Here is a 24,629-nt window from a genome sequence, read left to right as displayed (position 1 = left end):
CCCCCCCCCCCCCCCAAAAAGGAAACAATTGAAGCATCATACCTAACTACAAGAATATCACAATAAAGACTCAAAGCGCATGTGAGCAACATCCATCTCCATTTCGCTAAAAGGGCTAGATTAACCTGTCAAAGGTTCTTAACTCACACCCCATATTACTCTTAGACTTACAAACATTAGCACACTTAATTCATGATATCTTAGATTCTCCTTTCAACCTTCCCCAAAGAAACCTTCTTTGTAACCTAACAAACTTATTCATCTAAACCTTTATAAACATGTTTAAATAAAGACAAGAGGAAATGGAAATAACATTATGCACAAAATTTAGATAAACCACTCTACCACCCAAACTAACATATATATGCTTCAGAGAATGGAACCTAACGGTCAACAAATTGACTAAAGAGTCCCAAGTAGATTCAACCCTAGGATTAGCCCCCACCGACAAACCAAATAATTAAAAGGAAGGGTTTCAATATCACAATGAAGGAACTCACATGCGGAGGTTAGAATGAGAATATCCATATTAACCCCTATAATACTTCTCTTGAAGAAATTAACCTGAAGCAAGCTCAAAAAGTCTTAATATCACCTTAATACTCCATACATTATCAAGTGTAAGAGCCGCCATTAGGAGAGTAACATCTGCATACTGAAGATGAGAAACCACCAAATCGGACATTCTCACCCTAAACTCAGAGTAAAGACCGATCTCCTCAGTCATATCAACTAAGACACTTCTCCCCTCAACCGCAAGCATGAAATGGAAAGGAGCTAGAGAATCACATTATTTGAAATCCTGTTGGATTCTAATCTTTTAAGTTGGACACCCATTAACCAACACCACAAGATTACCAACGAACACATAGGCTTTCATCCAAGACATCCACTTCTCACTAAACCCATATCTAATAAGCATATAATTTGGAAAGCTCTAACTGATTGAATCATATGCTTTCTCAAAATCCACCTTAAAAATAATATATGTTTTCTTAGATCTCTTGGTCAAGTCTATCACATCATTGACAACCACCACACCATTAACAAACATTCTTCCTTTAAGAAAAACCTATCAGTTCGGGAAAATAGGTTTATCCATCATTAGCCCAAGTCTAATGGCCAACATTTTAGCCACCGTCTTATTCAAAGATTCCACCAAATAAATCGGTCTAAAGTCACCCAAATAAGAGTGACATTTAACATTAGGGATCTATGTCACAAAATAGGATGTAAAACTGCGAAGTGGAGATGCAAAACAATGGAATTGATCAAACATGATCCCTAAATCTTCTCTAACTAAATTCCAGAACCTTTTCATGAATGAGAAATTGAACCCATATGGACATGGGATTTCGTTACCCTTACACTAGGACATAACATGATCTAACTCCTAAAGACTAAAGGGAATCGACAAAAACAAGGTTGACATCATCCTAAAGAGATCAAAGACAACACCTCTTCAATCCATCCTTCTCCAACCTTCAGAGCTATGATAACATTCTATCTACCTTTAATTTTCACGGAAGCGTGGAAGTAGTCAGAACTAGTGTCACCTTCCTTAAGCCACATGGACCTAGACACTTAAAATTATTGATAATCTTTAATCCTTAGCAAGGACCATATATCCGTAATTGCTTTAGATCTAGAATCAATCTCCTAATTAGATAGGGTCCTAAAATCAAAAGAGAATACACACTACTCACTACCCTAGTCATAAATATGATTTTTTTATTAGATGTGTGCATGAATCTCATCGAGAACAACTAGATGCTTAATGTATAAAATTTAAAAATTGGAAGTTTTGTTAAGGTCTTGTAAATGCGAGATTTATTTTTTGAGTTATGCATCTTTTTTAATTGTGATTATACTTTAAAAAAAGAAAGAGAATAAAAAGTTGTGGGAATAAAAATAGGTTTAGAGATGCAAACATGCTAAAACACCTTCTACCAAGCCAATGCAATCTTTGTGCTAATGAATGAAAATGATTTCTATTAAACTACAAATGCAATCTTTGTACTAATGAATGAAAATTATTTGCATTTAACTATTCAAATATGTCATTGGAGAAACTATTCCAAAGAGTTATTTATTTTTATCAAAGTACATGAGTTTTTCTATAAATAAAATAGTTTGTGGGCATAAATGATGAATGAAATTCATGCTTTAATAAATCAAAGTTCAGCTAAGCGCCCCCAAACATTGTGATTTGCCTCCTCTAACACTACCACACATCTAGTTTATGAACGAACATGGGAAAGGAAAAAGGGAACATAAAAGGAAAAATGAAATTCAATATTTATTACTTCTTTTTTCTTTTTTTCTTTTGCTAGTTATTAATTCTTCTTATTTTTTAATGGTTAACGTATTCTTCTTCTATGCTAATTTATGATTTTATTTTTTAATAGTTAATTTTCTCTTAATTTTATTTACTGGTTCAATTTTAGCATTGTCAAAATCAACTATATCTTCAACTATAATGATGGATAATTGATCAAAAACAGAGAGAAATTTTAGGTTTTTTTTACATTATTCCTACGCATTTCCTAAATTGTCTACTTAGATTAGAAAGTGTTCTAACAAACGATACCAACTAACAATGTGAATCTATGAGAAAGAAAGATTCTTGAACAATCAAGAAACAATTCAATTTTACAAAGTAGAGAGAAGAGGAAAGAAGAAGAAGAAACATAATTGGTTATAACTGTTTTTTTATTCACTTTCTCAATTAAGGCTTAAAGATTAGAAGTAAATAACAACAACCAACACTCTCTCTAACAAGTGAGATAACTAGTTTATTTATAGACTACTAGCATAGTATGTTATGCATGATGATAACTCTCATACATGACATATATAGCTACTACATAATATAACACATAATTAGTTTATACCATTGCATGCTTTAGTAGACTTCGAATACAACATGTACATCCTCGACGACCGTATATTTGAACAGACTTCGACTATAAAATGCATATTTGACCCAGTCGAATCCCTCTTGTCTAGATTGGAGTTCGATCTAATACTACAAATCTTCACCTTGGAACAAACTCCAAAACATCAAGGAAACAGACTAGCTATCATCATGCAGATTTATCAACTGCATACAGTGGAAGAACTTGTTATTTTGCAATGACTTGGTCATCATATCAACAATATTGTGATCAGTTGAACCTTCATCACTTTTACTTCCCCACTTTCGAGTTTCTCCTTGATGAAATGCAGTTTAACATCAATGTGTTTTATTCTCTTATGGTAGGCTGAACTCTCCGACAAATGTATGATACTTTGGCTATCATATTTAACAGTGATAACTTTACCTTGAAGTTTAAGTTTCTTAGCAAACCCTTCAAGCCACAATGCTTCTTTTACAACTTAAGTGAGGGAAATATATTTAGCTTCAGTGGTTGATAAGGATACAACCTTCTGAAGCATCGCTTTCAAACTGATTGTTGTACCAAACATAGTGAAAACATATCCAGAAAGAGTTTTCTTGGTATCAATACATCCTGCATACTCAAAGTCAACAAATCATTTGACTTAGGCTTTGCCATCATCTTTGGCTCCACCATAAACTAGGACCCTCATCAGGGATCCTTTTATGTATCTCATAATCCACTTCAAAGCTTGCTAATGTGCCTTCCCTAGATTGGCCATATTCTTGCTTACAAGGCTCACTCCATAAGCCATGTCTAGCATCGTACAAACCATATCATACATCAAAGAACCTATTATACTAGCATAAGGAATGTTATTCATATAGGGTCTTCCGACTTCAATACTTGGACTTTGAGTCATACTCAAATTGAATTGAGGATTTGTTGGTGTTACAACAAACTTTGAATTTGACATATCAAATTTGTCAAGAATCTTCTTAGGCATGTCTATTGAGATAAGCATAATCTCGACTGCTTTCTATCACTCCGGATGTTAATCCCAAGAATCTTGGTGGCAGCTCCCATATCATTTTGAACTCCTTATTGGGTTCAGCCTTCACCAATATTACATCCTCGACACTGCCGCTTGCTATGAGGATATCATCCACATAAATAAACAAAATAGCAAGTGAACTTTCAAGTCAAAATCTTGAGTAATCACAATAGTCGAACTGACTCATAGTGAAACCTATGTGTGTCATGAACTAATCAAATCTCCTATTCCATTGCCGAGGAGAATGTTTTAGGCCATACATTGACCTATTCAGCATGCACCCATAATCCTTCTTTCCTCTTTCGGCATGCCCTTCAGTTTGCTTCATCAGAATTATTTCATCTAAATCACCACACAGGAAGGCGGTCTTCACATCCATTTGTTCAAGTTTTAAGTCGAACTTTTCCACTAGGGTCAACAATATTCTAATGGGTTTGTGCTTTACAATAGGTAAGAACACGTCATTAAAGTCGACTCATTCTTTTTGAGTGAACCCTAAAGCAACCAACCTTAGCTTAAATCTCTTCGACATCAAACCTTAAATTCCTTCCTTTACCTTGAAAATCCACTTACAACTTACTTACTTGGATCCTACAGGTTTCTCGATCATCTTCCAAGTGTGGTTGAAATGAAGAGATTTCATCTCATCATCCATGGCTTTCAGCCATTCAGTCTTGTTTCGACTCCCATATCTTCCTTTTAACCTCTAGGTTCTTCATTAAGTACCTCACTAGTAGAGATTAAAGCAAACACTATGAGATATGCATAACCAAGTTTGTGAGATGACTTGATGACTCTTCTTGATTTGTATCTTGCCAACGAGTATTCGTTAATAGTTTTCTCTATTACATAATACATAACTTTGCTGAACTAGAAGAGCTTCCATCTCAAGCACCATAAACAGAAATAATTCACTCTCATGAATTTTTCAATCTCATACTTCGTTGACAATATTTTGATTCACGCTCACCGTACTAGTTTGTTGTAGAAAATAATACCAATTAACAATGTAAATTTGTGAGAAAAAGAAAGTTTCTTGGACAATCAAGAAACAACTCAGTTTTACAAAGGAGAAAGAAGAGGGAAAAAGAAGAAGATACATAATTGATTATAAGCATTTTTCTATTCACTTTCTCAATTAGGGCTAAATGATTATAAGTGAATAACAACAAACAACGCTCTCTCTAACAAGTGATAGAACCAAAATATTTATGTACTAGTAGCATATATATGTTATGTATGATGATAACTCTCATACATGACATACATAGTTGCTACATTACATAATACATAACTAACATAGACCACTGCATGCTTTAGCAGACTTCGACTACAACATGCACATCATCTATGACTACATGCTTGAACATACTTCGAATGCATCATGCACATTCGACCCAGTCGAATCCCCGTTGTCGAGACTGGAGTTCGATACTACAGAAAGTCTGAATCTGAATTTTCGAGAAGTGTAAGTAAAGAAAAGACTTGAAGAATTAACTCGATCTCAAATAAAAACTCTCGATAAATTTGTTATATGAAAATCATAAACTCTTGTTGATAATGTTAATGTTCAAATTCTTGAGAATATGGAGAATGAAAACATTGATATGTAAAGTAGAGATAAATGACCGATTGTTAATTTAGACATTAAAAATGTTAATGATGATAATTTAGATAATAATCAACAAGATAATATTAATGACAATAGTGGTGATATATTTGATCTTAGAAAATTATGATTCTAAGATCATAAAATAATTGATTTTTTAGTTACAAGAGATTCTTCTATCGTAAAATGTCCTAAGATAATTTTTCTAGATGCTTTACGACTTGTTTGTATGCTAGAGTTTTATCAAATGAAGATGGGTGTGATAAAGTTTAACTTGTTTATTCATAAGAGTTTGATAGAATATTTTTTTGTAAATTTTTTAAAAGAGGAATTAGTAGATGTCATATAATAAATGAGAGTTTTAGTGATTGGATACATATCGGTAGACATGATACAAATAAGAATGTTTTAATAATATGAATAATTTTTATGAGTTTTGTCAAAGGATACAAAATTTTCAATCTATTCATATAATAGTTTTAAGGCTAATTGAGAAAGAAAAGGATCAGTAAAAAATATTTTAAATGATTTGGTCTTTTGTGGTTTTAATGAGAGATTGTAACAAAATAGTAAGGACAATTTTTCAGGTTTAATTGAAATGTTAGTTGAATTTGACTTGATTGTACAAAAATGTGTTAGACATATTACAAATGATAATGTTGAAAAATCTTTTTTATGATTTTTTTTAATGTGAAAGATACAAGTACCCAAGATTTTTTTATGTTTTTCAAAATGAATTGAAAATATTGATCATGACCTATTTGATATGTGGGAGACGAGGATTATATGTCCAATATAAAAGAAAAATATCAAGTTATACAAAAGAAATATGTATACATACATTTAAGAGCCTTGTATACTGTTAGGTTGTTATGCTCTTAATTTGATAATATGTGATATGACAAACTCTTGAATTGATGTTAAAGTTTTTTGATGTTATCCAACACATTTATATAAATTTGGTCATTATACTAAGACATGACAAATTATAAAAGACAACGTAAAAGAGTCGACTATAAATACGCATTCATTTGTTGTAAGAGTCGTGTAGGTAGTGTCAAAATTAAAAGAGCACGAATATTAGATTTTAAAGAAGTTTTACTTAAAATGTCAAAAAAAGATCTCAGTTCTAAAATAAGAAGTGCGGTTAAATCCTTAGAAATAAATAAAGTCGACGTTCTTCAGTTTTTAATTTCTATAAATATTTGGTTTAAAGTATCATTCACAATTAATATTGTTAGCAAGTTTTTAATAGGAATGTACAAAGAGCGAATTAGATCAGATTATATGTAACCCAAAATCAACCATGACATTAGATCATGAAAATTTTATAGACCTGAGCTCAATCCTAAATTCTGTTAAACTCTATGAGATACGAGTTCGATAAGGACAATACAATACAAATATAAGACTAACTTGTTCCTAAGAAAAGCTACCAATACACAATTTATATAAAAAAAACATAAGATCAAACACAACAAAATTTATAATATCTAAAAACTACATACATCTTACAACTAAAATTATTCAACTTAAAATATCAACACGTAATTGTAAAAACTTATCGACTTATAAAATAATGCAAACATCTCACCAAGCAAAAAGACAACCTTACAACCAAACCAAGAGTAGTAGCAACATAGTCTTACAAATACATTAGTAGTTTGCATCCTATATTACAACACCAAAATTAATACTACAAAATACATTTGTCTTCAAATTCATTTGGAATAGGACAAATTGTTGTTCTCATTGTGTCCATATTTTTTTGGACCGGGTCAGACTCGACCCATTGCATTCAAGTTAGAATGGATTACAAGACCAGATTAGGCCTTGTACACCCCCTAAATTTTACATTTAAAGGATATGTTTATTGGTTTTTCTATGGAATAAATAAATAGTTTGGTTCAATTTTTCTGAGGCATATAGAAAAACTGATTTTAATGATGTCTTTAATTATGCTGAAGAAACACTACTATAAAATAGACCTTTGGTGACACAAAATTAGAATGACCTGACAGTTAACCGTAGTAACTCCTCATTTTTGAACTCACTTTATTTTTTTTATATTTACGAAAAAAGATTGTATTACAGTCAAACTAATTAACCGTGAATATACATTCATGGAGTGATAGGGTTCGAATCCTAACTCCAACAATTTTCTACTTCTTCGTTACAATGAATATTGTTCTTTTATAATGAATATATATATATATATATATATATTAAAATTAAAATTAAAATTAAAATACCTATCACCATAGTTGTTAGTGTCAACTGTGGTGAAAGTTAATATATTTCATCACGGTTTTGAATACGACCATGGTGAAATTATTTAAGAGTATCGTTGTATCTCTCACAGCAAAACCTTAGCACATATTTTCTCTCTTCTTCTTCTTCATTAGCTTTCCTATTCTACAGTATAGTCTCAATCTCATTCTTCATATATAAAAGTATTCTTATTCTTCCTTATTCTCTCGTTTTCATGTATGTTGTTGTTATGTGTCACATGATTTTCACATTATTTTCTTCTTGTTTGAGAGTTTATGGGTATTTTGTTGTTATTGTTGTATGTTATTTTGAAAAAGGGGTTCTCTTCTTGTTCAGATTTTAGAACCATCTCTCAGATATTAGATCCTTTTCTTAACATGAATAATGGGAGCAAACTTATCCACGAGATTGAGGTTACAAAAGGGGTTATTGATATGCTAGAGTTATGATTGAATAAATCCAAGGAAGATGAAGCTGTTAGGGATCATATTAGTGTTATTGAACTGTCTAGTGGAACAGGCTATAAGAAGATTTTTTCAAGAATCTTAACCCTGAAAAGATGAGAAAGGTAAAGGCTATTGTGAAGGACCTAATGAATCTGGATGAACTAATTCTGAATCATATGAAGACCTTGAGAACTATGAAACCTTGAGAAACACACGCGTTCAACTATGCATGAAGATTGAAGACCTTGTTACGTTTCATATGATTTGTTGTTGGTTGTTGTTGTTGACAAATTTTTGTATGTTGATAAATTTTTGTTGGATTACAATGTACTTCTAATTTATGTTACATAATGTTTTTTTACATGGTATTTGTAGGATTACAGTTGCTTTGTAATGCTATGAAGAAAAAATACAAGAAAGGATGAAGCTAAAATGAAAGATACAAGCTTGCGCGATAAACCTAGAATGACATCCATTTAAATTTAAAACAGGTTTGCAGTTTTCTCCTTAGTTTCATCCTCCTTTCACTTTACAAGTCTGTCTTAATTTTTCATGAATAGTTAGTTATCAAGTTCTCCCAATCTATGTTAATTAATTGAGTTTTTTGTTGATAAATACTGTTAGTGAGTTTGTTATATCATATGTGATTTCTTATTTCACTAACCCTCATTGAACTTACATTCATTTAAATTATTGTTTGAAATGATAATCAGAAACATACTTTGATTCAATAAATGTTGATAAATGTTGTTAGTGAGTTTGTATATGGTTAATAAGGGGCAGGGAAAAATAAACAATCTCATATTTTATAATAAACTCTTACACATACCATAATAGTTGAAATAAATAACCGTGGTGAAATGTCAAAACGCAAGAATTACGTTGTTGGGATTCGAACGAAGGACATATAAATTATTTCACAATGGCTGTCTTCTTTACCTGTTGTTATAAGTAACACGCTACCTAACTTATAACCATGATTACTTCTTTGTTTTGGAAACCAGCATACATACAATCACACGCTACCTAAGAACGTATGTGAAATCGTCATTATACGTGTTTCACAACTGTCATTATGTGTGTTTTCTGTAGTAGTGAAATTACTATTGAATTGGATATCTATCCAATATTTGCTCAAAGACGTATGAGTCAAATAAAAATATAGTTTAATGAAAGTTTGAATAGCTCATCAATTATGATTTGAGTAATATTAAGTGTGGGAAAGTATTTTTAGTTTCTTGTTTAAATCTCACAAGTTACCATCATTGATTGATGTAACTTGAAGTCTTGTTGTAGAAATTTAAAACAAACATTGAAATATAATGAGTAAACTAAAGTTGATGAGAATGAACTATTTGTGGAATTAAGGTTAATGAACTATTTGTGGAACTATTAAGACATGATATATTAAGAGTTTTGAAATACTTGCGATCTACATGTTATAAGAAGGACTTAATTGATTATCATTGATAGCAATTTTGAATGGTTTGTTGGAGACAGTACAATATATGAACTTGATTGATAAATTTACTTCAAGTATTAGAAAAATGGCTCTTTTAAGTAGTTTAAAGGTTAATGTTAATTTGAAGTTGCAAGTTACTACCGAAACTTAAAAATACAAAATTATTATTATTTAAGAATGACTTTTTATTTTTTCAACTTCTGAAAACACATGGTCGACTTTCATTGAAAATTAGTGTAAGTTCCTACCAAAATTTATCTAGATAATCCAACAATGTATTTCATCTCCTACCTATAAAATCACGTGAAACGAGGCAAAAACATATAATTTTATTCCCTCGAGAGGTATAAGACAGGGAGATCATATTTATCCTTATTTATCTATCATTTATATGGAAAGATTTTTGTACATTATTGATGATTAGGTTGAAGTATGGTATTGGAAACCAAAACGTGCTGATAGATATGGACCCCAAATCTATCACCTTATTTTTTATGAAGACCTTCTTTTGTTTGCAAAGGCCTCGTTAGGTCATTCTAATTGTATCAAACACTATTTGGATATTTTCTACCAAACATCTGGGAAAAAGATTAATAGTAAGAAAAACACATATTTTTTTCTCCAAGAATGTTGATAAAAAACTCCTTAAGTGCCTATAGTTTACAAACAAGGTTTATTCAAGCTACAATGGGTAGTTAGAAAACTCTTTGGAGTTAAAAAAGGCCTCACCATATTCAAGGTTTTATCTGCATGATTGTTCACAAGCCGTTTTTCATAAACTTTTGTGGAAGAAAATTGGGAATATGAATTATATATGTGTACTAATTATAGGTACGAATGGAAAAAGGGCATGCCCGCCCCGCAAAAAATAGTGCGAGGAGGGATAGGCATAGTTGAGGACGCGAGCTCGCGAACACTGCACCTTTTAACCCTAAAACGCAAAAAGTTATGTAAATGTACACATCAGCAAAATCCCGCGAAGAAAACGGGACGAGACAGAGCAGACACATTAGATGGTGAGAGACTAAACCCTTGACCCGGCCTTCACTAAAGTAAGCGCAAAACGAGCATGCCCAACGGGCCGAGCCCGTTTTACCACCCATGATTATGGACGAGATGTTGAGATGACACTACACGTGGTGCATGATTTTGTTTTTGCCACCTAGGTTTATATATGCTTTATCCCATATAATCTTATAAATATGTAAGAATTGGATTTTCAAAAATATCAACAAGTAGAAATCGAAGTTACTGATACTAGCTGAAAAACTACTTCCATAACCTATTGTCAGATCTTATGGACGTGGCAGAAAAAGACTATCATTAAAGATAATTTGCAACTACAAATTAATCACATGTTGACTATACAAATGTTTATCAGAAAAATAATTAGTTTTTCTTCTCAACCCCTTTCATTAGAAAGTGTAGTCCACTAAAACAATCTCCATTGGTTGAAATAAACCTTCAAATAAGTGAATAAAAATTAAAAATGATGAATTTTATAAGATAGATAATGAACTCGTTGGATGTGACAACTTATTCTAAAATATGAATATAGCTTAAAAGAAACATATTTTTCACCTCATAATGACTCGAAAATCTCATTAGACTCTATTACACACATTTACAAATATAGCAGGGACAATCCCTACTTTAATTCAATACATTAGACATTTTTTAACTTTAGATTGTCTTATTCAATTTCACCATACTTGAAAAGAATGCATTAGATCTACCGATCAATTGACTAACTTTAACCTTAAGTCTTTTAAATTGTTATCATGTGAAAACTCGTTATAGTAAGCATCAAAAATTGCTTTTTGATGATATCTATACTCCTACCTTAATACAAGTATTTATCTTTTCAAATTACGTGAGACATATACTCTAGTATGTATCCATTACCATCCGCCCATCCCTATATTTGTCATGGGCCGTAACGTTCAATCTCCCCACCCTAGGCGGCAAACAGCTGTTTATCTTTTTTTCAATTAAAATGACAACACTATCATTAAAAACCATAGGTAAAAAAAATAAATAAAAAATGTCGAGAATAGTAAAGTTAGAAAGAAAAGGACAAGCGTGAAATGGTTCTGAGATAAAACCCTTTGTTTCATTACTCCATTCGTCTATCTCACTCCTTAAGCCTATAGTGTGATAGAAAATCAAACAACACAAACAAACAAAGAAACTCAACGCACGCAGACTTCAAAATGCCTCTTCCTTCATCACAATGAAGAAACCTTTTCTCTTCATCTTCTCCATAGAAGATGTCTCTCTCACACCAACAATCTCCTTCCTTCCTCGACGCCCTTCTCTGTGAAGAGCAAAACTTTGAAGATGATGATTCCGATGCAACCGTCACTGATTCTGAAACCGTTTTTGATGACCCATCTGGGGCAAAGCTGCAGTCTTTGCCTTTGGTTTTGCTTAGCAATGATGTGTTTTGGGAAAGCGATGAGCTTGTTTCGTTGATTTCTAAAGAGGGTGAGACCCGTTTGTGTTGTGGGAATCTTGTTGGGGATGGATCTTTGGAAGAGATTCGTGTGGAGGCTGTCAACTGGATTTCTAAAGTTTGTGCTCATTATGGGTTTTCTACTTTGACTACTGTTCTTGCTGTTAACTACTTTGATAGATTTATTACTAGTTTGAAGTTTCAGAAGGATAAACCATGGATGACTCAGCTTACTGCTGTTGCTTGTTTGTCTCTTGCTGCTAAAATGGAGGAAACCCATGTGCCACTTCTTTTAGATTTTCAAGTATGTTTTTTTTTGTTCTTTTTAATCTTTGAGATGAAGTCTAAGTGTTTGATGAAATGCCGCTTAGTTTTGTTTTTTTGGTGTTTATGGTTCAGGGGTTTACTTTTTTGTGTTTTTTTTAATGTTTGTTGTTAGGTTGAGGAATCTAGATTTGTGTTTGAAGCTAAGACTATACAGAGAATGGAGCTTTTGGTGTTGTCTACTTTGAAATGGAGGATGCATCCGGTGACACCAATTTCCTTCTTTGAACACATTGTTAGAAGGCTTGGTTTGAAGAGCCGTTTGCACTGGGAGTTTATGTGGCGTTGTGAGAGGGTTCTTCTTCATGTCATTGCTGGTAAGTAATTATGCAGATTTAGTTGAAACCTTTTTAGCTTTCATCATTAATGCAAATAAATTAGATACTGGTACTGGTTATTATTCATATTAAACTGAATCAGAGGCATAGCATTAAGAGTGATTGTACTCATGATTATTCAATGTTACAATTGTTGTCAGATTCAAAAGTTATGATGAGTTATCTTCCTTCTACATTGGCCGCTGCTACAATGATCCATGTAATTAAAGAGATTGAACCATTTAATGCAACTGAGTACATTAATCAGCTATTGGGTTTACTAAAGATTAGTGAGGTTTGTGCATTTAATTTAAATGTTTTTCCTCTCTACATTGCCAATCATGCTGTTGTTTTGATGAATCAGTGAAAATTTTGGTGTTGATTTTACAGGAACAAGTGAACCAATGCTACAAGCTTATGCTGAAGCTATTAGTTTCCGATGATGGCATTTATAGTCTTCACCAGAAACGGAAGCGAGTATCTGAACCAAGTAGCCCGGGTGGTGTCATTGACGCTTCTTTCAGCTGTGATAGCTCAAATGATTCATGGACCGTGGCATCGTCTGTTTCTCTTTCAGTGCAGCCGATGTTTAAGAGGAGCAGAGCTCAGGACCAGCAGATGCGACTTCCTTCTGTGAATCGTGTGTCTATCGATGTCCTTAATAGCCCTCGTTAATAATGAACGATCTTAGTATTTTTACTTCAAATGTGGTAGCTCTCTTTCACATAATTCTGGTGGCAGTTATGTTATTGATTCCAATTACATTATGTTCTAATTACTATATACATTTCTAGCCAAACATTTGAAAATGAATGGAATGAGGCAGAAGCTGAGATTCCTTCATCCACTTTGTCTATTAAGGTGGAGCAGGGATCTGATACTGAGTAGAAAGATGAGTTATGAACTTGTAATTCTACCTGTGAGTTATTTATCAACTTCAACTTTTACTCATCTTACACATTTTTTCATCAATAAGCACAATTGCTTATTACTCATGTCAATCTCTGTTCATGAGAATAGGAATTGCAGATAGGTCAAATGTCTCAAGTAAGTAACGATACTCTTATACAATGTCAAACCTAACCCAATAAGAAAAATATGTTGTCCTCTAGGTCTTGGAGGTAGTTACATTAGATAAAATATAATACTTCAGATAACATTTCAATCTCTCTTCCACTTCCCTAAATCCTGTACCTCATGGTAACTGCGTGATGCGGTTATTGATTTCGATGGCACAATCTCGAACAACTGTTTAAGTTGTTTAAAACTGATTTATTGTATTGCACTGCATTTATAAACTTCTGCAGGTAAAAAACATTGAAATTTGAAGTGTATATTGAATGACAATTATAGGTTGTTATGGTCAAATGACTCAATTTTGCAGTTTGACATTAAGTATGACATTGGACTTTATAAAATTTCATTGTCAGTGGTTAGAAATAAACCATATTTGATAAAAGAAACCAAACTGCTACAATGATGCTATAATAGAAAATGCATAAAGCACAAGATGTAGATGGAAAATAATTGCATCAAGTTGAGTTTTCAACCATCTGTGCTGTGGTATTTGACTCTTCCTTTTTGGAAGAAAATGAATTATCCCTCAAGTCCAAATCTTTATGACCCTTGTTTGAATATCATGTTAGGAAAGTGATTATTGAGCTATATTGACAAGATAGATTGCCATTAAGACCAAGAGAAAATGGTGTTTTTCTAGACTAAAATAAAAACCATCAAGTACCCAAATATGATCAAAGGGTAAAGACAGGTCAAGTTTTCTGAAAATGACTGCCCATAATTGGGTAAACCTCTGCTTTGAGGATGTTACTTTGTTCCCATAGTGGTCCTGTTTTTAGTTTTTTGCTTTTATCAGTTTGAGTTGGTTATGGTTCGCTATATGTATCAGATGCATGATGCTATGGTTATGATGATTTTGTAATAGTCCATAGCATGAGGGATTTTTTTTCCTTTTCAAAGTGACAGCTATATTCCTGCTGAATAATAATAATTCTTGGTGATATGATGAGTGAGTGTGCTTGTGAGAGTCAAATTTGGTAGTTATCTTGCACTGCTTTCTCATGTCTTTAGAAGTACTAGCTAAAGTTGTCTATCTTAATAAAAAAATTTATTTAAAATTGTGTTGTTTAGCAAACACTTTTCCTAGTTTTAGTAAAATAACAAACAACACTTTATTAAAAAAATAAAATAAAATAAAATAAGTCTGTATGTATTTGGAAGTACACGGGGGATAAATTAACAAAGACACATCTATTATTGTGACATTTTTATTTAAATAATTTATTTTTTTAATAAATATTCAAAATAACCAATTTTTAGATATATTTTCTAAAATAATCCACTTTTAAAAAAAAATTCTCAAAATAAAAGAGACGTGAATACAATTGATGTCAATTGATATCGGTGTACGACACATAAAAGAAGACGTCAATTCAATGGATGACCGTGTATAAATTTGATTGACGTCAATTCAATTGACGATAATGTACAATTGACGTCAATTTTATTTTAAAATGAATTATTTTAGAAAATAGATGGAAAAATGGGTTATTTTGAGTATTTATTTAAAAAAATGGATTATTTAAAAATAATTATTCTTTTAATATATATATAAATTTGAGTAATTACTCTTTTAAAATTTTAATTAATAACTATTTAAATAAATTTTTGATTTCTATAAATATATAATTTTTTATTTTTAGTCCTCTAGACTTTTTTGTGTAACAATAGTCCCTCAAGTAAATTTGGTCCTCATGAAAATGTTATACGCAAACTTAATTGATGAAAGACTAAAATAGAAAGGTGATGTATTTATACGGACAAAATTGTGTTTTAATACAAATATTTGGTCATTTAATACTTAATAAATCTATTTGAAGTATTAACTTTTAAATATAAAAAAAATCAAATTTATTTATAATAGTGAATGAATCATTGTGTAAATAGAGCTATGAAATAGGTAGCATAATTGATACTTTATGGAATCAAAAGAACCTATCTAGTTACTTATAGCATCACCTCAAATCAGGTTGGTATTGATTCAATGCTTGATCATATTGATCTCAACCGTTAGATTAATCGTACAATCCACTTTTGATTACTGGTCAACCTAGTGACAGTGCTTTTGAATAGCACTTAAACTTAGCAACTCATGCTTGTTCTCATTTCATTATGTGTTTTCTTTTTCTTTTACTAATATTAGAAATATGATTGGTTGTCAGAAGAAAATGAAAACAGAAAAACAGATGATAGTAGATGATAATTAGATGATAATTAGTGAGAAGAAAGAAATACGTATACAATAAATTTTTTCATACAATATTTAGCACTATCTCTATTTTTAAGTATAACTTTTTTGAGTTTTATTCTTTCTTCTATTTTTATAATTTTTTTTAAAACTTGTAACTATATTAATTATTTTTTTATCAACATATTTAAAATTATATTATAGTTTTTATGCAATTTGTAATCTATTTTTTAAGAAAAAATTAATTATTTATCTATTTTAAAGTGTAATTTAGTAAAATGAGAATAATTATCAATAAATTTAATAATATAATCAATTTTTTAAAAAATCTTTTTAAGAGCTCCTATGTTTGATGCAGTTTAAGAGAATATAATTCAAAAAAGAAACAAATATTATGTATTTGAATGGACATAAATGCCCTTTTCCATCCCGTGCATTTTTATTTTATGATAATAGAAATAAAAAATAAATAAAAATTTGTTGAAAACCAACACATATGATATATGATAAAGTTAATTCAGTTGAATAGTATATTATTAACTATTCAGATAAACTCACATTTCATGTAAATTTAAAATGTGATACAATATATTAGATTGAGTCGGGGTAGATTATTCAAGATTCTGCAACTTTGAATTCAACTTTAAATCTAGATCAACCTAGGCATCATCCCATGCCTTGATATCAGTGTCGTTCCCCACTTACCAATAAGACATAATCTCCAACTGAGGCCATAACTTAACCAGGTGCTTCTAAAAACGATGTCATTAGAGTTAGCCCCGATGTCACCATTCGTTTGTCTTTGATTTATATATTTGCTTCTCATCAAATTGCACCAGAGAGTTGGTTTGCCACTCTTAAGTTTCCATCTAAGTTTAGTAAGACAAACTTGATTCATAAGCTCAAGCTTCCTAATCCCTAATCCACCTTGATTCTTAGGCAGAGCAATCTTACTCCACCATAGTATGAAGATGGTGCTTATCATCACTATCTCCCCAAATAAAAGTCCTTTTCAATTTTTGGATCTCCTTTATACTTGCCTTAGGGATAACAATCGTCATCATGTTGTATGTGGGAAGGGCTTCAATAACAGCTTTAACAAGAGTGACACGGCCAACAAACAAAAGTTGATTTTGTTTCCAGTTAGAAAGCTTGTTTTGAACTTTCTCAATCAAGTACCCAAAATCTTTGTGTCTATGATTTTTCCCAGTTAAAGGAACCCCTAAATACGAACCAAGAGTCTCAGTTTCACAGAAACCTGCCTTACTCAGAATAAGACGCCTTATTGGCCTATTGGTGTTCCTAGAAAACGTGAAATTGGACTTCTCCATACTCATTCTTTGCCCAAACATCTGACATAAGTTGTGCAGGATTTGTAACACAAGAGTTATTTTCCTTTCTGTTACAGCTCCAAAAAGAATTAAATCATCCGCAAACATCATATGGGAAATTTTAGGGCCCCTACCAATCTTCAAGCAATCCCACTGATTATCATCAATGGAATCCAAGATCATATGAGAAAGCTTATCAATGCAAAGTACAAACAGATAAGGAGACAAAGGATCTCCTTATCTTAGCCCTTTTTTGCATCGAAGTAGTCCCCTTTCTCCTCTTTCCACTGGACACGCATCTTGGTCGTAGTTATAGCTTCCATGATGTGAGCCTTAACAATTATAGGAATACTAGCCTCATCTAAAATTTTCTCCACAAAACTCTAACTAATATTATCATAAGCTTTTGCAAGATCAAGCTTGATGGAGAAGTAACCTTTCTTGCCTCTGACTTTTTTCATGTTGTGCAGAGTTTCTTGCGCAACCATAATGTTCTCGTGTATCTTCCTCTTAGGATTGAAGCCAGTCTGGTTAGGAGTTATCATTAAGTCCATAAACTGCTTCATCATATTGACAATTACTTTGCTGAAAATTTTGTAAATGGAATTACAAAGGGCAATAGGCCTAAAATGGTTAACCGTTTGAGGGCTAGTAATTTTCGGAATTAGGCAAATCTCTGTATGGATAACCTCAGTAATACTAACCTCCTTCTTCCAAAAGCTCTTAATGAAACCACACAAGATATCCCAACGATATTCCAAGTACCTTGATAGAACCCCACCGAGAAACTGTCTGTCAAAGGGGATTTCCAAGTAGCCATACTAAATAAAGCTTGTTTAATTTCTAGACTATGCAGGTCCGCCTTCAAAGTCCTTATGAAAGTGAGATCCATAGAAGGAAAGGTATGATTCGTATAGTGCTACTCAGAGGTTTCAAGATCCTTGGTGTAGAGATTTGGAAAGTTATTCTTGAACAACTCCTTTATCCTCTCCCCTTCATCAATCCACATGCCCTAGTTATCCTTTCTCATGTTGACAACCTTCTTTCTACGCCTCCGAACAACCCTGATGTGATAGAACTTGGTGTTCTTATCACCATCCACCATCTAATTCACTTTGGTTCGTTGAAACCACACGAGCTCCTCTTGATACAAAATTTTGGCTAATTGGTTTTGAAGAAGCTTTTCCAATTTTCTCAAGCCAGCATGGTCACCCCCACTTTGAGAAGTCATTTGGATACCTTTGATTCTCCCCAAAAGTTTACTCTTCTATTTATGGATGCTCTTGATCTTGTGCAAGTTTCACTGAGTGGCTTGCTCTCTGAATTTCTCCAAATTCCCACTTAAATTGATGTTGTTCCGTAAACCTTTGAGCAGAGTTTCTAAGGAATTTTACACAAGCCAGGCACTTTCGAACCTGAAGTCTTTGTTCTTCCTTCTAAACTCTTTATCCATAAGGCGAATAAGGATATGATGACGATCAAAGTAAACTAGGTGGTGAAGCACTTGAACATGAGCTTCAGGAAACATGGTTCTCCAAATATTGTTGCTAAGACCAAGTGTACTTATAACATGTGGATCCTAAGTCCATAAGAGAACATCTGTTGATTATAAATTAGAAAATGCTACACCTACACCTAGTAGCAGTAACTCCCCCAAGTTTCTCCGCCATATGCAAAATATCGTTGAAATCACCTGCCACTATGTGAGCAATACTTTCAAGCTCCTTCCATAAATACTTTTTGTTATCCTCTCTAGGGCTGTCATAAACCGCAGTTAAAGTCCAACTATGACCATCATTCGTGCAAATGTTAGCATGAATAAATTGAAAATGCAGCTTTAGAATATGAATTTGAATTTTGTCATCTTTCCATCCCATAACAATACCACCTACATAACCATTAGTTTCAATGTTGGCAAAACCTCTAAAGCCCATACAATTAAATGTTTTTGGAGTTTCCCAGGATCAAACCTAGTTTCCATGATAACAAGAATATCATGGCGCTTCTCCTTAATGTACGAATTGAATAGTCATCAATGAAAGTGTTAGAAAGTTCATGTTTGCCTGCTTGAACACGGGTATTTCAACCACCATTTCAGGGTCTTCTTCAACCTTTATTTCCTTTTCTTCTTCTATAGAGTCAATGTTAACTTGAGATGTTGGTGTAAGCCCTAAAGGCCAATACTTTTGGTACTTGTATCGAATTATTTAAAGGCATTTTCTTTATTATGATTGATTAATAAAGTCCCTAGAATAGATAGTCCGTTTAATGTATTAAGTGTGACTTAATCATGAGAACACATTAAACATAAGGACACTATTCTTAAAGTATCCGTAGTCGAGCTTTAGTGTGAAGTGGGATAACATTAAAGCATTAACACTATTAAGTTTGTAGACTGATGATCACATCTCATGGATCATGGATAAAGAGTTATCAAGTCTTAAACATAGGTATGAATATTAGGAGTAATATTTATACCGGATTGACCCGCTATGAGAATACTATATAGAAAGTTATTGAAAGTGTCATAAGTTATTCTCATGGTGATAATAGTGTATACCACTCTTCGACCTGAAACCACTATGGATCCTAGATGTAGAGTCGAGTGCTTTGTTGTTGATCCAACGTTGTCCGTAACTGGATAACCATAAAGACAGTTGATGGGTACTCCACAAAGCATGCTAAGGGACATGAGTGTCCTAGATGGAATTTGCCCATCCTGCGTAACAGGATAAATGTCTATGGGCCCAATATTGAACTGGACAAGGATGACACGGTCTATACCTTGTGTTCAATATAGACATAAGGGCAAAGGGGTAATTATACACATAATTATTATCACAGGAGGTTTTGTCAGATCACATGACATTTTCGTGACTTGGGTAGCAGTGATGTGTTGCTAGATACCGCTCACTGTTTATTATGTTAAATGCGTGATTTAGTATAATTGCCAACGCCGTGAAAACCTATAGGGTCACACACAAAGGACGGATTGATGAGAGATAGAATAATTAAGGAACATCGTAAGGTACGATGTACTTAAGTAGAATACGAAATATGGTAAGGTACCAAATACTTAAGTGATTTTGGCATATTATGAGATATGGGCCAAAATGCACTTAAATGGGCTTTTTGGCTTGAAGCCCACACAAGTGGTTCTATAAATAGAACCCCTTGGGTAGAAGCATTGTAACTCACTGAGACAGAAAACACAACTGAAGAGTTGGAATTTCGTATCTCTCTCTCACTCAAAGCCTTCATTCATAACAGCTAGCATTGCGATTGAAGGAATCCGTTCGTGTAGACTGAGTAGAGACGTTGTCATCGTTCAATGTTCGTGATCGCCCCGTAGATCTGTATCAAAGGTTTTGATCATTATCAGAGATCTGCACCAAAGGTTTGAATCGCCACAAGAGGTAACGATTCTATCACTGATCATGCCCATTCGTAAGGATCACTAAATGGAGAAATTTTTAAATTCCGCTGCGCCTTGGATGGCAATTCTTCTACATGAGATTGTTCTATGCCAGGGTCAACAAGGATGGAAGGCGTATGTTCAGGTAGTTGAGATGGGACATAAGTAGCTCTTTGAGCCCTTAGCATTTTAGATCCCAACTTGTCAAGGTTATTCCTAAGGCCACTTTGCACTTCATTATCGGTATCTCTATCAGATATTTTGCGCATATCCACCTGACATTCACTTAGAATCTCCCCCATCTCAGTGTTTATCATGAGTTTTCACAAGTTCTGTCTATTTTTGTTCCTCGTTCCACCTTTAGTTTTTTCCTTGCTAATTCATTTTGAAAGTATTTATAAATTCTTTGCCATGTTTACACCTTTCTTGCCTCTATTTTTGCCTTGTTTTTTCTTTTGGGATACTTGTGTATTCTTCGTAACTTCCTGTTGAGCTTCCTTGTCTACTTCCACAGTTTGCTTGATTGAGTAAGGCCGTCCCTTGTCGGTGAAAAAAGTTTCTTCCTTCCTTTCTTGTTGCTCATTAGTATCCGTATTCCCAACACCATCTTCCTCCATCAGGACTAAGAAGCGAGATCCTTTGTTGTTTGTGCTCTCCCTCGTGCCTTTCCCCAAAATTGCATCTTTGTTAGCTTATATTTTACCTTTGTTCCCTCTTCTTGCTTTTTTCACAACCATCCACGATCCCTTTTTGATTTCATGAGTCTTTGGGTTGGAAGTAGAATCAACATTGCCATTGTTTCCTATGTCTAGGTCCTCTGACTTTCCTTATTCTTCATGATTGCTGTCATGGCAGTCTCAACATAATGCCCATATTTCCTGCAGCTTAGACATAAATGAAGTCCTTCATACTTCACTTTGTAGTGTCTTCCTTTGATAGCGAACATAGCAATTAGGGGTTTTGATAAATCAAATTGAATAGAAAGTCTCTCATACTTCCCATGTTTCCATGTAAGAGTGTTTTTATCCACCTTGATAGCATTGCCAATTAGATTACAAATGAAGGTTAGAACCTTTTTGTCATAATACTCTATGGGTAGTCCATAGATTCTAACCCACACAACCAATTACTCAACAACATCATTGGAAGGACAAAAATTAGGGCTCTATTCATGCATTGTGAGATAATGATCGTAGATGAGTCACGAGCCTTCTATAAGAGCTGTTTGTTGATCCATAATTCTTAGATCTCCCCTCTGTGCCCATAATTGTTGAAGTCTATTTTCAAGAGTCTTATAACCTATTTTCCTCCCAAGCATCTTGATAATGGTTCCTTTTTCCCAAGTTTTCTCTATCCTTTTTTCCTCCATCACATATAACTCGAATTCCGGACAATTATAACCACCGACCTTATGTTCCTCGATGCAAATCCTGTTCGCTTCCTCTTCTATTTCCGCCATTACTTCCTCATGCTGACTCTGGTTATTAATAACTTCGCAAGACTCCAATGTGACCATGTTCTTTTATAAAACCTTGGTTTCTTTATGCATTTGCAGATGTTGTTGGTTTTCCAACAAATCAAACTTCTTGTTAGGGTTCGGTTGAGAATGAGCATTCTCAAGATCTTTGATAAGCTCCTGAATCTTTATACCCATAACTTTACGAGTGTGTCTCTCTTCTGGATCGACTACCCTGATTGAGTTTGCGCTCACAAACCCTTCCTCTTGAAGGTTTATGGAACCCAAAATCGAAAGAAAATCCCAAAATTTCAGACGAGAGAAACAAACGCTTCATTAAAGGAAATTCCCCGGGGAAGAACACCAGCCCGATAAACCTTTAGAGTGGTCCCTAATCCTAAGATTAGGACTTTAAACCACCGTGAAAAAGCACCGTCGCGACGGGGATCACAATTCCCCCTCACACGAAGAATCCATCCCTGACAGAGTCCCCAAAAATCTTTAAATGAAAGGTTTTTATTCATGTAAAAATCGGCACATTACAAAATTATATTTTATATACACAATTTTACTCCTTTATATCTCTTCATAACCCTTTCTATTTTCTATTTTTTCATTTACAGCATATATATATATATATATATATATATATATATATATATATATATATATATATATATATATATTATATATATATATTATATATATATATATATATATATATATATATATATATATATATATATATATATATATATATATATATATTAAAATTGTGTATTATTTTTTATTTAATATAATGTATAAATTATTTTTTATGTTTAATTTAATTCCTTAATTTAACTTAACTAAAATATTTAGCATCTTTATCATCAAAAACAAAATAAAATCACAGTTATTTAGAATAAATTTTAAAATCAATTATACATAATATTTTATTCATATGCATTTAAATTTAACTAATTTTATTTTCAAAGTAAAAAATCTCTCTATCATAAACTTATTTATTTGTTAATTACTTAATCAATAATATTTTACTGAAATAAATATATTTTCAAACCTGATTAACCCTTTACACAAGTGTAAGAAAAAACCTATATCTATACATCATTACTTTTCTGAGTGAATACAATTCTTTTGTCATTCACTATAACAAAAAGATTTTGGTAGACTCCACACCTTTTTAACACCTCTATAGCCCTCTCTCACACACCAAACAATAGAAATTTCCTTTCTCTCCCACCATCTCTAAAAAAAAAACAAAGACCTCATATATGATACAAGAAGAAAGTGCCAAATTTATAAATCAATCGTGTTTGTACGTTGATTTATATACTAAGCATTTCAGAACGCTCCCCCCACTCTAACATATCTAACCATCATTTTTATTGTAGGTCCAAATAGAACAAAAACCATCATCAACAGAGGCAGGACCTGTCTACACAAAAACTAGTGTCCAAACTGATATAAGAGGGATGCATAATATTGAATTTGAGAAAAATAAGTATAAGATTAATATTAATAGGTGACATGTGATAGAGCAGAGTGGAAAGTGAGTAGTAGTTGAGAAACAGCTACAATTTTTTTGTTTTGTATACATTTAGAGACAAAATGTCAAAAAGGACCGGTCCTTGTGTTTCTGTAAATTGAAACAGGGAAATTCAGAAAGTATTAACAGCAGGAAATTTCTCACTATCTTTTTTTGGTCGTTCCAATATGTACCATTGCAAGATAAATGAATGCATATAAAAATATGCCTGTCATTTTATGAAACACAACCACCCCTTTCAAATAGTAGAACAAAACCTGCTTCTGCTCATGTTTTGGCCTCACAGTTTTGTAGATAGAGTGGGCCATGTTTCTCAACTATCTCAATATCATTAGTCAACAACCCTACTAATTATACATAATTAATCTTAACTTATTAATTAAATCAGTTTAGTAGATAGCTGTGCAAGAATATCAGATATATAAATTTCTTTGATAATTATGTAAGAATATGAAATATAGAAATATAAATTTGAACTCATAACATTCTATTTACTATTGAACTCTATTAAGAGGAAAGAGTTTTTTTTAACATCTCATCTAAGTTAAATTATGCTTAAATTGTTTTAATAAATTATCTTATAGATCTTGTCTGAAATAATTCAAAAATAATTTATCCACATTTGAAAAGCTACTTATTTGATAAAGTATTGTAAGTGTTTATGTAAGTAATGTGATGTCGGCATAGGAATCCAAATTACTTATTTCAAAGCTCCTTTTGTCTTATATGCCACATACTATCAATACTGTTCAACAGCAAACCGTTTTTTAGATGTTTGATGTTATGGGCAGAGACC

The 24,629-nt window shown here is 32.6% G+C and overlaps 1 protein-coding gene across 1 annotated transcript; it reads left to right on the top strand.

Moving 5' to 3' along the window:
• The first annotated feature begins 11,815 nt into the window (after positions 1–11,815).
• Positions 11,816–13,768, top strand: LOC127074407 (cyclin-D3-2). Its single transcript, XM_051015722.1, has 4 exons — positions 11,816–12,480; positions 12,616–12,817; positions 12,979–13,112; positions 13,208–13,768. Exons 1-4 carry the CDS (start codon positions 11,992–11,994, stop codon positions 13,490–13,492), a joined length of 1,110 nt encoding a protein of 369 aa, XP_050871679.1. The 5' UTR covers positions 11,816–11,991; the 3' UTR covers positions 13,493–13,768.
• Positions 13,769–24,629: the final 10,861 nt, after the last annotated feature.

This window comes from Lathyrus oleraceus, chromosome 4 (genome assembly GCF_024323335.1).
Source record: "Lathyrus oleraceus cultivar Zhongwan6 chromosome 4, CAAS_Psat_ZW6_1.0, whole genome shotgun sequence".
In the NCBI taxonomy this organism is placed as follows: domain Eukaryota; kingdom Viridiplantae; phylum Streptophyta; class Magnoliopsida; order Fabales; family Fabaceae; genus Lathyrus; species Lathyrus oleraceus.
This window is presented reverse-complemented; position numbering and strand designations above follow the sequence as displayed.

Excerpts from the sequence above, each read along its gene's own strand:
- LOC127074407 (XM_051015722.1), top strand. The coding sequence starts at position 11,992 with ATGTCTCTCTCACACCAACAATCTCCTTCCTTCCTCGACGCCCTTCTC. Across the intron at positions 12,481-12,615 it reads CACTTCTTTTAGATTTTCAA|GTTGAGGAATCTAGATTTGT; the intron begins GTATGTTTTTTT and ends GTTTGTTGTTAG. Across the intron at positions 12,818-12,978 it reads TCTTCTTCATGTCATTGCTG|ATTCAAAAGTTATGATGAGT; the intron begins GTAAGTAATTAT and ends AATTGTTGTCAG.